This window comes from Gymnodraco acuticeps, unplaced genomic scaffold (assembly GCF_902827175.1).
Source record: "Gymnodraco acuticeps unplaced genomic scaffold, fGymAcu1.1, whole genome shotgun sequence".
Lineage (NCBI taxonomy): Eukaryota > Metazoa > Chordata > Actinopteri > Perciformes > Bathydraconidae > Gymnodraco > Gymnodraco acuticeps.
The window spans coordinates 3389621-3408023 of record NW_022990023.1 but is presented as its reverse complement, the minus strand read 5'-3'; the positions used below and the strand labels follow the sequence as shown (position 1 = coordinate 3408023).

The window sequence follows — 18403 nt, the reverse complement described above, 5'->3', positions numbered from 1 at the left end:
AAAAACTGGGAAATTATTAATGCTTTGAACCTAGGAATAACCAAATATCCCAAAAGAACAACATGACGTTTCCATTGAGTCCTTTTGAAAGGTCAGCTTTAGACGAACACTACAGCCTGAAGCTAGCATTGAGAGATGGAGACAGTGACTGAGAGGCAGTGAAACGGCAAGTCAAAAGAGAGATAGGGAAAAATTGTGAGGCAGGAAAATGAAAGATGGCGGGCATTAAATAAAAGAGGAAGCAGGGCGTACAGTCGGTGGACAGATGTACAGATACACCTGACAGGAGGATTAGTCACAGGAATGAGAGTCTGGACATTTTTACTCCCTGCCCTTGTTCCGCGTGTCCTTTCATCTGTGTGTATATATGTGTGTTACCCTCCTGCCATCTTCCTCTTCACATAACAAAGAACCTTCAAAAAGTTGTGCCAATAGGACTACTCGCCCCACATCTCCTGCAAACACGGCTTATCAAAAAATATCCCCAGAGCTAAATCCTCTTACTCGCGACAGGATGTAACCCAGATACTTCTCTCTCTCATACACACTAACATTGTCCTAATAAACTAGCAAATAACCCCGCCCCCCTTCAGCCAGCCAATGAATGCAGAGGAAAGTAGTGCCAGTCCAACCTTGTCCTTGAGTACAAGCTGACATTAGAGTCACATTATGACACGGCTAATTGGATTTTCCCTTGATTTCTTTTTTTTTTGTTGCAGATGATTGGTTTTTCATCAGCGGCTAAATGGGCTGATCTGGCTCACTCGGCTGCCACTTTAACAGATGGCATTGTATAGCTTTATTAATACACATTTCCAAACCCACACAAAGAGTTTCAGTCTGCTGCACTGACACACATTGACTGGACTCAAAGGGATATTATTGCTTTCATCTGTAACTCCAGTTCAATGACATCACTATGTAAAGCTTGCACTTTTATGGGCAAGTGCTCCAACCCATTGTAAATAATAGGCTATGGGGCGGGACATCTCTAAGTGGTTGACCAATCAAAAAGCAGACTGGTCTCTGGTCTCAGACAGAGGGTGAAAAGTGGTGCTGCAGCACAGTATGAGAAACACTTTTTGATATTAAAGCATGTAAACATGACACAGGAAAAACAGTTATGAAACCAGAACATTAGCATAATAGGGCCCCTTTAATGTAGCGTGTCAGTATACTTGAAATCAGTCAGTGGTGAGTCATCAGCGTACAAAGATAAATACTTTTCGATCGTGGTCCCCAAACCTCAACCGTTTGTTGGCATTTCATCAGCTTTGTATGATCTCTCTCCACACTTTCAGATGAACTTATGCTCACTTTAAAATCTATTCCTTTCAAGTCGGATCCTCGCGTCCCCAGCCTCCTTTCTCTTGTGTGAGGAATTAGCATTTTTCTGATGTATCCGGATTTTTGATTAACTAAATTCTCTTGCAAGCTAATTAGGGGAGGCGAGCTGGTTTGTCTTTGCTGCAGGCTGAATGAACAGTAATGGGGAGGCAACCAGAAGGCATAGAAGCTTGACTCATAACACCTGATTGATTTTCAATAAGGGCAAATCATGTTAAAAAAATGATTGAGGTTGAGGTATGTTTTTGTAAAGTGATGTTTTAGTCCACATTTACAGCTGATTGTCAGTCTGTGTGTTTTTGTTCTGATTGCAGTCGACATTCCCTATCACTGCTTGTCTTTTCTGACTAAGCTGGCGTCCATTCATCCATCCACCTGTCCGTCACAATCAGCTGATCATTTCTCTCTTATCTCCATTTGTTTCGCCGCTGTCCTTCCCCGATCCGACGTTTCATTTTCCGAATCACTGATCTTTATCCCTCTCCAGGTTCCTGAGCGCGCTGGCGGTGCTGGCGGAGCGTCCCGAGCTGGTGGAGAGAGTGATGATCACCAGGACTATCTGCCAGGAGGGGGCCTACCAGGTCCGGTTGTGTAAAGACGGCACGTGGACGACGGTGCTGGTGGACGACATGCTGCCCTGCGACGACTACGGATACCTCCTATTCTCCCAGGTCAGGAAAAAAGATAGGGAAGGTGGAAGTAATTTAAGGAGGGAGAAGTGATGGATGAGAAAATAGATATTCATTGATATTCAGTGGACAAGATACACTATTTGTGTCAAAGGTTGCACGAACAATACAGAATGGCTGGATAGGAAAGAAACATTCCACTCTTATAATGTGTGTCCTCTTTCAGGTCAGAGAGGTTAGAGAAGATAGATAGCAGATACTTACAGAGGCCCAAATGCTGACACATGCACACTATGTACACTCTATATACCCTCTGACATTCCTTTTTTATCGCTCGCACCACTTTGTGACCCTTAAAGGGGAACTCCCCACATCAAAGAGTGTCTACAAGTGTTGGGGTGTACTACTGCATATGAGAGTTATGTTGATATAGCTTCTCGTGGCTCCAGAGGGAGCTGCACAGACGAATAAACTGCAATAAGTGCGGTCACTTGAGTCGGTGTCGGTTGAAGACTATACGTTTGGAAATGAGAAAATAATATCTGGGTTATGTGGAGTTAAAACAGAAGTCTTTTTGTATTTGTAATTCTTGTAGCTAAAGACACCCAAATCTGGGTCGTTACTGTCAGCAGTATTATAAAACACTATATATTAGACATAAATACTCTAATTTATCAGTAAGCAGGACCACTGTTAGTTGCTTTGTGTTTGTTGATGGGGTTGCAGCCTAACATCAGTGTAATATTAACTTCTTAAAATAAGTTCAAGCTTGTTCATGATCCAGCGTTTCATTAAAAGTGTGTCTCAAAGGACCCCACAGAGGAGGATTGTACATGGAGGTCTAATTAATTACCAGACAAATTTAAGTGTGGCGTTATGAAATAAATAAAACACAGAGAAACATAACCAGGCGTACACATGCTGCCGACACAGACTGTATAATATCAGATCTACATAATGTGGATAAGAAGAAAAAGAGATAATAGTCTAAGTGAATTCCTTTACAATGATGACTAAGAATGCACTCATGGCAGAATACAATGATAAGGCAGCAGTAATAAGCACAGTGATGAAAAGATAAGAAACAATATGATAAAGCATAAACCCTTTCAACCTTTAAACTCTACAAACAGGTTCAAATTAACACCTTAAAACAACATCCTGATACAGTGAGCTACACTCAGACTTTACTAAATGTTTCCTCTTCCTCTTTCCCATCATGCAGGCTCAGAGGAAGCAGCTATGGGTGGCGCTGATAGAGAAGGCCCTGGCCAAACTCCATGGCTCCTACTTTGCCCTGCAGGCGGGGCGCGCCATCGAGGGCCTGGCCACGCTGACGGGGGCCCCCTGCGACTCCCTGATGCTGCAGGTCAGCTCCACCAACCCCCGGGAGGAGCCCATCGACACCGACCTCATCTGGGCCAAGATGCTCAGCTCCAAGGAGGCAGGGTAAGAGGAGGAGGGGTGGGATTTGAGCAGAAAGGAACATTGTTCTTGCTGGCTGTTTTTTCTCCACTTATTCCTCTACTTCAGCGGTTCCCAACCTTTTTCAACTCGGGGCCCACTTAAGAATCAAAAAAATGTTTGCGGCCCACATTCAACCATAAACAATACGGAGGCCAAATAAAGTTCTGATTGGTCAATTCAGAACAGGTGACAAGTTGTTAATCCAGTAGTACAGACCGCTATCAAAGACTGTAATGGCCGTTGCTAAGGAGGATCAAGAAAGAGAAAAGAAAGGAGGTTCAAATAAAAAAAATCTTAATGATGAAATGTTTCCACACAAATCATAATGTTTTGCAAATGTATTTGGCGGCCCACAGGTTGGGAACCGCTGCTCTACTTATAATGAATAAGTAGGGGAATTCATGTTAGATTTTATTTGATTTTATTTGCACAAACAAACGGATAACAAAAAGATAAGAAAAGTGACACTAGAGGATAAGAAGCCACATGCTGATACAACAGACAAAAATAAACAACAACCAAAGTTTAAAAACAGAATTGTAAGCTAATTTTGAAGGTGTGGTAGAGATATCTCATTCAAATAAAGATTCAAGTGAGTGTGTGTGGTGCATCTGGTTTACATGGAGCTGTTGAAACACCTGCGTCCTTATGAAGGCAGACGGAGTGCAAAAACAACTCCCTATCGCTATGGTAATACAGAGATACACAGTTAGTTGTGAATTAAAACATATTGTTGTGTTATGTGTGAAAGGCACTTAGCAATACGCATAAATAACTAAATGGATATCTTATATTAACATTTATAATGCAGAAAGCTACAACAAAAAGAGTTTGACGACAAAAATGTGCAGATAAATGTACCAATCAGGAGACAATAATCCAATAAAAACAACAAAACAAGCAAACATTAAAAGTGAAAAAGAAAAGCACTGGCCATGTCCACTATAACTTTCTGTGTGTTAAAGGGGACCTATCATGCAACATTTTGTACGTCTTTTATACATGAATATGTGTCCCCGGTGTTCCAGGGAACTCACCAAGTGTCAGAAAACACAACCCTCTCTTTTCCTCCTTAGCCAAATCTCTAAAAAAGGGGCTGCAACGGATCTGATACAGACTGATCCAGATTTGAACACTGTCCTGACGTCAGGACGGTGGCGCTACGGCTATTGGTCAATTCTCCACCTATCAGGGGAATGAGAGGTTGGGCCACGGCCGGCCATTGCTGCTCGAAAGCGCTGGAGACGCTGTAGTACATATGCCAGGCCTGTAAGTGGCGCTGTAGTCTGCCACAAAAGCAGCGAAGAAGACTTCCCTTGCATGGTTGCCATGGTTGCCCTTCTGTTTATTCTCCGCTGTGGCTCTTTTTCTCCCTCCCCGAGGCAAGCGTTTGCGCCTCCTGCTTTAAAACAAATGAATAATGACTCTATAACAAAAACAAAACGTGATCCGTCTCTTAAATGTGTGTCAACCACAGACCTTATTTCCAGCTATTTTCCAAAATCCTATGGAGAGATTGCATTGTTTTTTTGTCGAAGGAACTGTAAGGAGTTTACTTCCGGGTTTTAGGACGCGTCACTGTGGCGCTCTATGCCAAAGTAACTGCCAACTCCCCTCTCCTGCAGGGGGCGTGGTCAGCTGCAGCTCACAGAATCAGCCCCCTGCAAAAACAGGGCTGGAAAGAGCAAATAGAGCGAAATGAGGCACGGCTAAAATGCAGGATCTTTTTGGTATTTTGAAAAAAATATATATTTATATACTTTATATAGGTATGGCCGTACAATATATGTTTCAAATATAGCATGATAGGTCCACTTTAAATAACAGAATGCATACAAATATTGATTGGTATTTTCCTGTACAAAATATTAAAAAGTAAAACATCTTATTGGAAAACCAGAGGATAAACATTATGCAATCAGAGCATCAAACACTAGGGTGTTACAAAATCACAAAGGTGCTGAATGCCAATTAGCAGCTCCCTGTATGTCAGCAATGGTAGAGCTCTGCCAATCAGCTCTTTGATATGTGAGCGCTCAAAGCAACAAGAGACAACAAGCAGGACTCCAAAGAGCCCAAATGATCTGAGGCCAAATTGGAGGACCATCTGTCAGAAAACTTGTGGTTTTATTCAACATATCAAAGGGGAGCCACCTTGAATGCGTTCAACATTAGTATGCGTTACTAAACAGAGACAAGCTGCAGAAAAGAAGGAGCAGCTGTCTAAATTAAATGAGGTATAACTGATATTTGTTTTTGTAACCGTCTGCAACAAGCAGTTTGTTCTGACCATTAAGTTGGCTTTAGTTTTTTCAACATTATGTACATTTTACACCGAGTGCCGTCCATGTCCTCCCAGGTTTCTGATGGGTGCGTCTTGTGGAGGAGGCAACATGAAGGTAGACGACGTTGTGTACGAATCTCATGGTCTGCGGCCCCGACACGCGTACTCCATCCTGGACGTACGAGAGGTGCAGGGTTACAGGTACGAAGAACTGTGAACTAAATGGGTTTAAGTACCTTTCTATGAGTTCTTATAACTTGATGTTTCTCTTTTTAAATCGATCTGATCTCTGTCTGTACTGTACATCTGTTTTATCTTTGCATTGAAATATAGTAGGCATTTCAAGTAAGCATGAACTTATGGGCATTATCGTGGATCTTAGAACAGCAAACTCAAATTAAAATATTTTTAATATGGCTTTTAATTTGGGTTAACTTTCAATTCTCACTGGTATCGTTGTCCATGTTTTACTGTATTTTTTCTGTTTTTGCTTTTAAACTTTTGTAATTGTTTTATTTTAACCTATTTTCATTTCTTGTCAGCTTTTAATTCAATGGAATTTCATTAGGATCACTGTAGATGTTTCATCTTGTTCTGTATTTATTTTAATATTGTTGTTGTGTTTTCTTCTTGTTCTGTAAAGCACTTTGGGCTGCTTTGTGCATGAAAGGTGCTACACAAAGAAAGTCTATTATATTATTACTATAGTGTTTAGAGGCCTGATGATTAGATCTGAAGGTCCTGTGTTTATTTTTTAAATAGTTTAGAGAATGACAAAATAGTACAAAAGTGGCATATGCATTTCTCTTTCAGTCGGATAATGTTTTAGGCCTTTTTCAAAATCAACAATCAGCAACTGACATTGGGTATATCATACAAACAAAAGTTTAAAATGGGAATGCAGAATGTGGGAAAACATGTTGCAACTTTATAAGTGCAAGATCCTTATCTAAGTTGTTTCATGGCTGTAATCTTTTCCTGTCATCTCTCATTCCTTACTGTTGTAGATTTCATCCAAACCAATGAGTCACGCAGTACGATTGACTGGCATGGGTCTGATTCAAGGAAAGAAACCATGTCTCAGATGTTGTTTATTCATTAAAAAAAGCATATTTAGAAATCAGTATCCTCGGTTTGGATAGATTGAGCAGATGCACACTCTGTTAGGTCACTTCTGGAATGATTCATATGTTAATGTGGCGGAGGCTTGATGCCAACAGAGAGCAGGTGCACAGCAGTTCATGGTGATCACTTTGATCAGCATTGTGAGTCTACACAAAGCTTTCTCTCCTGTCCTACCTGGGAGAGGAGGGGGTTGCCGTAAATCCCAAATGTAATTTGCTCAAGAGCCCCCACACAACCCCTTTAATTTACTGGCATAAAGCAATCTGAGTGGAAGATTGTGCCACGGCGCTTGATCTAAAACGAGTCGGGAGTCCTCCTGCGAAGTGCCAGAGGAGATGAAAAGCAGCTTGAAAAAGCGATTCACCTGCATTTAAGAAAAAAAGGGGGGGGATTCCAGTATGGTTTCCCATTAAACCTCCGAGGATTCTCTCGGTAGGGAGAAGGCAGTAAAATGAAATGGGTTGTTAAAAACTAGGCAATGATACATAAGAGGAGCAATTTGAGTCCGCAGAGATGGAGATATAGCGTTGACTGGAAGATGTTGTCACTAACTGAATCCCCCTCTCTTCCCTCACTAACGGTCACTGTTTGGCTTCAGGTTGTTGCGGCTGCGTAACCCGTGGGGACGCTTCTCGTGGAACGGAAACTGGTCGGACGAGTGGACAGAGTGGCCGCAGAACCTGAGGCACGAGCTGATGGCCCACGGCAGCAGTGAGGGGGTCTTCTGGATGGAGTACAGCGACTTTATAAAGTAAGTAATCAATTTAAAAACGGCCCTATTATGCTTTTTGGGGTTTTCCCTTTCCTGTAGCGTGTTATATAGATTTGTGTGCATGTAAATGGTCTGCAACGGCTAAAATCCCTGCCTGAAACGTCTCCATTGGACTCCTTCCGTGACATAGTGACATAATTATGTAACACTTGAGCGCTCCAAAACATTGTACGTGATAAAGCACTTTATTCATTACATTAAAGAGTGTTAACATGTCACTGTAGAGGCAAACAATACAAATAAGAACCTACACATTAGCATATTAGGGCCCCTTTAACAGAAAGAGTTTATTTCCATTGTTGTGGTAATTGTGAATATCATATCTGCCTCAAACTAGTTTTGGTTTGTTTCGGAAATAGTACGCTTATTTCTACTTGGACAGATGACATTACAATGACATCACATAATCTTTAATCCACAACTCCTTGTTTGTAGACGGGTATCGTCTCAGAAAGTGACTCACTCTTTTAGACTCATTCATTCATTCACTCGCAGTAGACTTTCTTCCACCTAGTATGCACCAGAGTATTAGCAGCAAATAAGGGGGTAACTTTAGCATAATATTATTGCTTCTGGTCCCTTTGATTTTTGATTTTGCACAGATATTTTCTATTATTATTGTACCTTTATTTAACCAGGATAGGTCTCATTGAGATTACAAATCTATTTTTCAAGAGAGACCTAGCCCAAGAATGGTAACAGCACAGATACAGACCATTTTAAAACACACAGTCATACAAGTTAGCCAAAGCATTTACAGCCACAGCGGCCTGCTTCAAGGTCATTTAGAGTCACTTTGAGTTTGTTTAAAGAAACCAGCTCTCTAATATATTTGAGACATGGCTGCCGTGGCTGCTAACGCTTCACTATTTGTGTTATTCATGTAAGCTTCTGTTAGCCGGACACAGGTGAAATAACTCCGAAAGTGACCCTTAATCGTGCCATGATGGACGCACGTAATGTGCTTTAAGTGATGGATGTTTTAGTAATTTCATGCCCTGCTGGATTTTGCTGACTATCAGGTATTGACTCCAAACTGAATGACAGCTTTCTCTTAATTGTTTTTATTTCTCGGTTTCATTGGTTGATCAGGATTTGTGAGGCCTGTACTTGTCATTACTCTCAGGATTGATCTAATATGACAAAACTAGCTGTCATTCAATAACACACATCAACAGGTTTTGACAGGTTTTTTTTCTTGCTCTGCTAATGTGTGTTTTTATTTATTATGCATAATCATTTCTTTGGCAAGTGACCTTTGGAGGTTAGTAAATACTGTTGCCTTTAACAGCTTGATTGAAAGTAATCTGAAAGACAAAAGGGAGCGAGTTGATGCCTTGTAGCTTCCTAAAATATAAGTGTAAGTAAAAACAACCTAAATGCACTCATTTACACCAAAAATAACCTAATCTGTGTGATCTGCCAACAAACATTTTTCACTAAGTGTTTAAAGAGGGCATATTATACTCATTTTCAGTTTCATTCTTTTGTATTTTGTACCTCTACTGTGACTGCTTATACTGAAGACCATTTACCTGCACAAAAACTAAGCTAACCTTGTTAACAGCACTTGCCTAGAAAAATGTTTTCCCTTCCTGTCTGCAAAGCATCTGATCAATAGACGTTGTCACAAAGTCCACCAGGTTAGTAGGTTGACCTGAAAATAAATGGTGCGTGAATCTGGCTGGTATTCCTGTGTATCGGGGCTGTTACTCATGTCCCTCGTGTCCTTAAAAACAAGAGGCCACAGAGATCAATGTGGCCGGCCTCCTGAACAAACCTAAAAAATGTGTGTGTGGCCTCGAAAAGACCCGAATCCCATCTGTCTTCTGACTGTTTATTGTTTACTCTGTCAGAGAAATAATCTCTTGGCTCTGTGCTAGATAAAAGCCTACAGCATATCCCTGCTAAAAATAAAAAAGTAGCCAGCTTGTTGAACAAATACTGTATCCAGGCACTTATTGGACTAATAGATGCTGATTTCACAAATATATATATATATCCTTAAAACGAGCTGAATTCTATGAACCAAAAGATGTTAACAGCAGACGTGTTCATCTCCAGCAATCAAAGCCTACTCCAAAGCTGCTTTGCGGCTCTCTTTTTTACCTGTCTCGTCTTCTCAAAAGTAAGATGTAAGACAGTTGTCGGTGCGAGGTTAGGAAGTGATGAAACAATGAAAAACAGTGAGGAAGGGAGCGTCTCTCGGGGGCTCGGTCTTTGAAGAAGGAGGTCTGACATGTTAGAAAGGTAAATGGTGTTTATTCAGCAGCAGCAGCCTCAGAGGCTATGCTAATGTTAAAGAGCTCCTGGTGATGCATGCAAATGAGACGGAGAGAGCAGCGGGTCAAATTGCTGCTGTCTCGGAAGAACCACTTTTCTTGTGATACCACATATATGAAACTAAAGGAGTCTGCATCCTCTCATCCGTCTCCTCCCACAGGTACTTTGACTCAGTGGACATCTGTAAGATCCACTCTGACTGGCAGGAAGTGAGGCTGCAGGGCTGCTTCCCCAGCAAGGCCAGTGGCCCGGTCACCGTCACAGCGCTCACCGTGCTGGAGAGGACGGCGCTGGAGTTTGCTCTCTTCCAGGAGGGAAGCAGGTGAATAAAACAAACAAAAAACATCCCATTAATTCGCAATATCTCTTACAAAGAGGCAATTTGTTACAGGCTCCAGATACCTCCACAGGAATACTGTGAACTGTGCTTATCTCGACCAGTTAACATCTATTATTCCTTGGTATTTCTCCCTATTCATCAATAACTTCAATTACAACATTATTACTACATTCAAATGTAACCTCTACAGTCAACCAAGCTCTGTGTAAATGCTGTAGAGATTTATATTGAATGACCATGTTTTTGTAATGTAGCTGTATTAGAGGTATTTTATTCCCTATGCAACACAGACATGGAACACAGAGTGACTGACTCAAGGGACGCTGTCTGTTTTATAAAATGTCCTCTCTTTATTATTTCTATACCTTATTGCAGCTACATGCTAGAGCTGCACAATGAAGCGACGTTGTATAAAAATAGCAATATTACTTTACATTCCATGGTATTTGACTGAGGGTCAATACATCTTATCTAATTTGTTTCTAAGTTTATCGTTCAATTCCCATCTTCTTTCCTCTCCCTCTCTCTCTCCAGGCGTTCGGACACAGCGGACAGCCACCTGCTGGACCTGTGCATCATGGTGTTCCGTGCGTCCTTCGGCAGCGGCAACAAGCTGACTCTGGGCCGCCTGTTGGCCCACAGCAAGCGAGCCGTGAAGAAGTTTGTGGGCTGCGATGTGATGCTGGAGCCGGGGGAGTACGCTGTCGTCTGCTGCGCCTTCAACCACTGGCAGATGAACGTCAGCGGGACGCCAGTGGGAGGTCCACCCACACCCAGTAGGTTTACAGATACACACAAGCAAGGCTTTGTTGTTGCCTAATCATTTACCCCTGTTTACCATACAGTAGGAGGTACTTTTTAAAAGTGTATTTCTGTCCTGCAGTCTCCAGTCCTACCAGCGCAGCAGCACGGCGGCCCAGCAACGACTTCCCCGGCTACATCCTCGCCATCTACAGCTCCAGACAGGTGATGGTGGAGCAGGTGGAGGCCATGGCCACCACGCTGGCTGACGCCATCATCCTGCTCACGGAGAATAAAGGCGAAAGACATGAGGTGAGACTCATGAACACACTAGAGAACAAGAGAATAACTTGTCACCTTCTCCCATCTCTCTGTCTCACACACACACACACTCACACACACACACGCACATGCACACACACCGTGAGAGTATAATGCTTGTGAAGCCGGAGAACTCTCTAAACCACTTGGAGATATCACTTCAGATTTCCTTAACTAAGTCCTGAATCCTTTACTACTTTTACACATGCAAGTATATGCACATTATCTCTCACACTCACACACACACACATGCTCACATACACACTCACACTTGAGATCATCTTTGTTAAATCATTCAGCTCTGCAGCTCTCCGGGAATCCAGCGCACACAGTATGTGGGCCGAACGCTCAGGAGTGCATGGCAGCCACTACTCCAGCAGTAGTGTTTTAAAAATAAAAATTTATTTTTCGGGTAAGTAATTCTAGCTGTCTTGCAACAAGAGATTAGTATTTTGAGCATGAGCATGTGTTGCTGACAGATATCAGGTGGAGTGGGATTACTGATCTGTTCATTGGATAGCAGCTAAAGTAGTTCAGCTGCACTCAGTAACAATTACAGGCCCCAAAAGAGAGATCGGCAGCCACTGCTGAGAGATGAAAGTCGTATTGCTTTCAGTGAGGGTTGCTTTTGTGTGAATGGTGTTTTAAAAAGCTTGACACTTTCATGATTCGTACCTGTACCTGTTCAGATGCAGCTGGGTAAAAGTTAGGAAATAATGATCATAATTTGTACCATTTTATAAACGTTCAAGTTGCCGATTGTTGCTAGTATCATCAAATCAATTTATCGAGAAAACAATCAGCAATCCTACAAGTTAGTGGCAGTCCTACAACAGAATACATTTCACCCATCAGCTTACCAAAAAGCCTATGACATTTAAGAGTCAATCAACCAGAACTACAGCCGTCTTTTTCTCGCCTCAGTAGACCAGAATGCACTGCAGCCACGAGGTATTTTGTATTACGCAAAAACATATTTCTCGCTCACATTTCTGTGTTTCCACGTGTGTTCTCAGGGCCGCGAGGGCATGACGTGCTACTACCTGACCCACGGGTGGGCGGGGCTTATCGTGGTGGTGGAGAACCGCCACCCCAAATACTACCTCCACGTCTCCTGTGACTGCACTGATAGCTTCAACGTGGTGTCCACGCGCGGCAGCCTCAAAACCATCGACAGCGTGCCCCCTCTGCACAGGTACACACACACACACACACGCACACGCACACGCACACGCACACGCACACACACAAGTTATTTTTTATTAGGCTATATATCACCTCGGAAGAATAGAAATAACCCAAATAGATTGCAAGTGAGGAGATTAAACGCTTTGGGAACATTTGGTACAGGTGCAGCAAACATCCACCCACTTAAGAAATTATATCAGTACACACACACACACACACACACACACTTGCAGAGCTATTTCTATAAACAGCAGTGATCTCAGGGATTAGCGCTCCGTATTTCTTAATAATCTTCCTAAGGATGGTCTCAGCGCAGTTATTACTGCCTTTGTTTTCTTTCGGTCCCCATTGTTCTCTGCCCATTGAAGCAAATTATTTAAAGACCAGAAAAATATCACACGCTCTAATATCCCCAATCAATTATTTTTTATTATCTTAATTTCTTCTTGTATAGCTTATTGCGTTCTTCGTTTTTATTTGCTCTTTAAAATGTTTTTATTGTAATGTTGTGAAGGACTTTGTAGTTATGTTTTAAAAAGAAGATCTAGAAATAAAGAAATGGATTATATTACATACGAATTATTACCAACCTATGAAATGCAGCACAGGGGACCATTAGGTTTTTCTGAATTAAGGTTCTTTAGACATCGCCTGTATGCATTTTTCAGAAGTAGAGACACATTACAGAGCACATTAATGTACATTTATGACCTTATCACCTCCAAGTTATGTCCCACTTAATGGAAAACTGTAAAAAGTCACCATGCATGAGGCCCATGTCTTTTAATGTAAGTTCCTTTCATCTATCCAGAACATAATTAGTTCACTTAATAAAAACTATATGCTGCAATGTCACAGCAGGATTTTTGTACTCACTTACTTTTATACATTCAGTTAATAGCCCAAAGTATTTAGAAGCCAAGTAACTATACTCAGGATTCTCACTGGAGTGTACTCAGATATCTGAAGACTGTGATAGTGTGGAATAAAGATCCTCAATCTCATTTCCTGTCAGCATGTTACATCCTTTTTTACTCAAAATAGACTGAATCAGAAAAACAACAGTCTAAATTGCTGACTGAGCGACTTTTCTTCCTCCAATCCTAGCTTTAACTTTGCTGACTAGCTGATAAACAGTTCCAAGATCAGTGCCATACTTAAGGACGCCACAATCATTTTGAGCCAGAATTGTTTGTATTTCTAGCAGGGAGGGATTCCATTCATAAATTATTGTTTATTTCAGTTTTCCAACAAAAAAAACAATGGTTTCATCATAAAAACATCTAATTTAAAGCATAATCATTTTTGATTTATTGGAATACGGGATGGCTTCTAGTTTATCACCAGACCTGTGGCCTGAATGAGTGGATGTACTTTCACAATTTGTCATGTTTTTCATCAATATTGATACTTTGAGATATATTCTTACTTTAAGGGTGTATAGTTTTAGTTACATTATCAGGAGAAGTTCTGAATAAATGATTATGTATGCTTTGGACGGGATGGATTTGTAATTTAGAAAATGATTCCTCCCCTCCTCACCAATGTCATTTGCATACAGTCCCTTACTTCACTTCTTTACAGGTTGCACAACAGAAAAATGCCATATTTATTTGTATCCGCTTTAACTAGAATGGCTTTTCAGCTGCTAAATATCCCCCCCCCTGTCGCTCTCTGCCCCCCCCCTGCAGGCAGGTGCTGGTGGTGCTCTCCCAGCTAGAAGGAAACGCCGGCTTCTCCATAACACACCGCCTAGCTCACCGTAAAGCAGCCCAGGCCTCTCTGGGGGACTGGACCCCCACCAAGGCCACCCACAGCCCCCAACTCACCCCGGACATCGACGGTCTGCACCGCCCCCGGCCGCTATGACCACCGCCCTCCGTCTCACACACACACTCAGACTCTTACCCAATGAACTGTCAGACCACTGGAAAACCAGGCGGGGGGGGGGCGGGGGTCGTGTGCAGCCCGGAATGGTGGAGAAAGATGTGTATTTCTGTGTCCCTTTGGGTAAACACACACCTTGAATGTAAATGGGCAGCGTTTGTGTGTCCTTCTAAGGCTCCATAAATGCTTTCATCCGCAATCTCCCTCGCCATAGGGGACGTGCCATGTCAGGATGAAATGAGGGAAGCGGGGGCCACGTGAAGTGACCCCGGACTTACTTAAGGAACTATTTTTCACCCAGGGGCACCTAACGGGATCCAGTTCAGACTACTTAACATTCTGGTACGAGCGCTGTACGTGGGAAGGGATGTCCTATATCCTTCACAGGAGTCAGGGTGGAGTGCCGTAACTACTGAGCCATTTTCCGGCCCACAAACTATGAGCCAATCCCCCGCAACGATCAGACACTAACCCCCATGTCGTCTACGAGGACAGCTAACTAAGCCGGAGACTTCGGGGGGGGGGGGGGGGTGGTGTGTGTTTATCTCGCCCCGGCCCTCCCTACGGTACTTAATGAGCCAAATCCATATTCATGTTTTTTTAATCAAGATAATACACGTCGGTCTTACTTGTTTTATACAACGCCCTTGTTGCTGTCTTGTCCATATTTGTGTTTTTTGAGGTCGTAGAAAAAAAAAGCCATCAGTACTGTCTGTCCTCATCGTCATCGCAGTGCTGTCTCACAATCCCCTAGCTCAGGACCAAACACAGCTGGAGTCAAGCTAAACCTCGAGATGATAGCTGGAGAAGCATCTCTTATTGTAAGCTCTGGTTTAGATGGGTTTTTATCTTGTGAAATACTGACACATTTTAGATTCCCTTACTTGTGTTTTGCGTTTTCCCTACAGAAAACAGCCACTGTAACTCCCTTCTTTCCCTTCTTCATCTCCTCTCAGCCTCAGTTTTGGGGTGCAAACGCTGTCGGCGAGTCATTTAATGACCAGCTTTGTAGATCACCCCTCGGGCCTGCTGGCTTCTCTCATCCAGTTCAGCCGTCGCTTTACATCTTCACACAGAAATCCCACCCTCTACAGAAGTTGTATGAATTAAATGATGCTGCTTCTTGCACTCTTAGATTGTGAACCCCTAAAATATGTGTCTCGATACTAGAGATGTAACGATATATTGAATATCGCGATATCACGGTAAATAAATGTCTCAATAAAAAAAATTTTTTTGAGTATATATATTTTTTAAAACCTTTATTTAACCAGATGGTCCCATTGAGATCATCGATCTCTTTTTCAAGGGAGACCTGTCCAACATGGCAGCAAGTAGGTTACAACATGAACATAAAACAACAGATAACACAAAAGGACATCGTATTTACAGGGCTACATGTACATACCTAGAGACATTGACAAGTACCAACAGTATATTTATATCTCGCCCTGTCAATAAGCCACACCTTCTTGGCAAAAACTGTATTGTTTTTGAAGTGGTGGAGAGACAATGCACAGTTTGACCCACTGCTGTCACCCATGGCCAAAGCATATCTCTCTGTCCCAGCAACATCAGTACCAAGCAAGAGAGTTTTTTCCACAGCAGGGAATATTGTAAACGCCCAAAAATCCCAGCTTCTACCTGGAAATGTGGACATGCTCATATTCCTAAAAGATAACCTTGATGATGCTGAGTGAGTGAGTTAGAGTTGAGTTACTTGAAAAACTAAAGTGAAACTTGATTTATTCTATTGCAGAGTCTGATTATTATATTGTTGACACTTTAAAATACTACTATCCTACTAAAATGCTGAACAAATCTGATTTATTATTTAATAGAAAAAAGAAAAAAAATTCACATATTTTTTCTTTATTTTTCAATATCGCGATAAATATCGTACCGTGGACTTTTTATCGCGATATTATCGTACCGTGAGTTTTTGGTATCGTTACATCCCTACTCGATACTGAAGGTCAGCTGTCTGTTTCTCACAGTATTTCGATTTACACTTTAGTGTGCTGAGGGAGTAGCAGAGTCGCTGTTTGAACAGTCACTTTGCCACAGAAGAGCTCTTTCGTCGAGCTGCACAGTTTACTTTGGGAGGTCAGGGACCATTTTTGTTTGCTTGTGTGCAGCACGAACATCTGGGCCGTCCTCCCAATAGAATACTTCCGACCGCACATAAACGACAAGTGGAGTCCTTGTGTAATAACAAATTAACAGAGAGAGAAGAGACCCCTGAGACATTTTGTGACACAGAAAATAAGTGCCTTCAGCTGTTTTTGCGAAGGTCCTCTTTCCATTCCTCCATTGTCAAAGCCATTACTCCTGCTTCACTAAGGATCATTCAGGCCTCACCATGGCAACATATATGTTTCATTCATCCGAGAGTGGGAAAGATGAATGCGGTACTACAGTAACGGGATGGAGTGTGACTCTTTTCCAAGTCAAAGTTAATGTCTTATTATTGTGTGGGGATAAACTTGAAAGCTAAAATTGCTCGAGCACTCATACAATGGTAGGGGAAAAAAGCTTCTTTATTATGTCAAGATCATAGTTCCCACATGAAATGATTCAGTTAAGGACTTAAACTCCACTACCTTGAGTTGAAAAAGTGCCGAATCGTGCATCATCTCATGAGTAATTGTCTTTTCTTTCCTTATGGTTTACAGTGAACAGCAGCACTGTGTCCCGTATGCTTGCAGTCTTACTTACTTCGCACAAACACGACTTGCAGGCTGTCAACCTCATATGAAAACTACTCCAGGGCAGTGTGGCGTTTCTTTGCTGAAACCCGAAGCTGAAGTAACTGTAAATATGTTTTCCAAAGAAACATACCGTGTAATAATGACCACTCTCAGATGTCTGTGTGGTCGCAGCACAGCAGCTGTGAACTTTAATTTATTTGTATAAGTGATTTGCAGGCCTGTTGTTGTCAAAATGATCATTGCTGAATACTGGTATGACGGATAAAGGAATGTGATAATGTACCGGCGTTATATTGAGCCCAGAGGGATTAGCTTGACCAGAAATGAACCTGCACTGAAACACCTGCAATGACGAGGCACCTCAAAACATTCAGTGTCACCGCTGGATCACTTTACATGAGATTTTGTTTTATACAATGTTTTATTTGTCATAATTGTCATCTTGGCTCTTTGCTGGTGAACCTACTCGTCTTCTGTGAAGTTGTGGTGCTGACTCCTCTGTGCGTCAGGGGCGCCCCCTGCTGCCGGAGAGGAAAACACAACGCCTTGTTTCTTTCCATTCGTCTGCTTCCCTCCGTGTAAATTGTACAGAATGCAGACTTAAGCCACATAAAAGATAGAAAATGGGGAGGGATACATCACTGACCCTTTTAAACTTGTATAATAGTAGAAACAATTAAGAAATTCAACCTAACGCTGAAAAAAAAGAACTCTAATGAATGTGATATATATTTTATTGATCTTTTTCTGGGAGGGGAATATGAGAATATGTGTACAACCAATGTATGTTTAATTTTTAATCTCAGGTTCCGGCGGACCAAATAAATTTTTTCAATTAAGAAAAGGTGTCATTATTATAAATTGTACACACATTAACTCTACATTAATAGCATTTACTCTGTGTTGTGAGCTTTTTGCTTTGAAATCAGTATTAACATATCAAAAATGTTTTGTACACTTGTTTACTGCACTTTGATTGATTCCACTTTCTGATGTGTTTGTTATCGTTGGTTCCTCATTGCTCTTCATTTCCTGCCCTGTGATGTTCTTCCTCTCATCCCAGCATGTTTATTTTTCAGATGTTTATGATGTATCTTGTTTATGTGTCCGCTCCAGTCTCCACCTCTTCTCCTAATCCTCCTCCCGCCCCACCCTTCTTGTTCTAAGAATGTCCCGCTTCCTATTCCTCTCTTCTTTGGTTCCCATCTTCCTCCAAGGCAAATTCCCCTGCTGGACTCATCCCCCCCCCCCCCCCCCCCCCTAATATCACTTCCCCACCCCAGGCTTCTTTCCCCACTTTGGCTGTGT

At 42.0% G+C, this 18403-nt stretch overlaps 1 protein-coding gene across 2 annotated transcripts in view; it reads left to right on the top strand.

Moving 5' to 3' along the window:
* Positions 1–15811, top strand: part of capn15 (calpain 15) — a 39937-nt gene extending 24126 nt beyond the window's left edge. Inside the window, exons 4-12 of one of the 2 annotated variants that reach the window (XM_034214721.1) lie at positions 1835–2018; positions 3202–3425; positions 5803–5928; positions 7451–7603; positions 10068–10229; positions 10782–11023; positions 11131–11300; positions 12326–12504; positions 14189–15811. In XM_034214721.1, the coding sequence (XP_034070612.1) occupies positions 1835–2018; positions 3202–3425; positions 5803–5928; positions 7451–7603; positions 10068–10229; positions 10782–11023; positions 11131–11300; positions 12326–12504; positions 14189–14366 (1618 nt within the window). In that variant the 3' untranslated portion in view covers positions 14367–15811. The remainder of the gene's footprint in view (positions 1–1834; positions 2019–3201; positions 3426–5802; positions 5929–7450; positions 7604–10067; positions 10230–10781; positions 11024–11130; positions 11301–12325; positions 12505–14188) is intronic. The other variant, XM_034214722.1, reaches the window with a different exon arrangement.
* The last annotated feature ends 2592 nt before the right edge of the window (positions 15812–18403 follow it).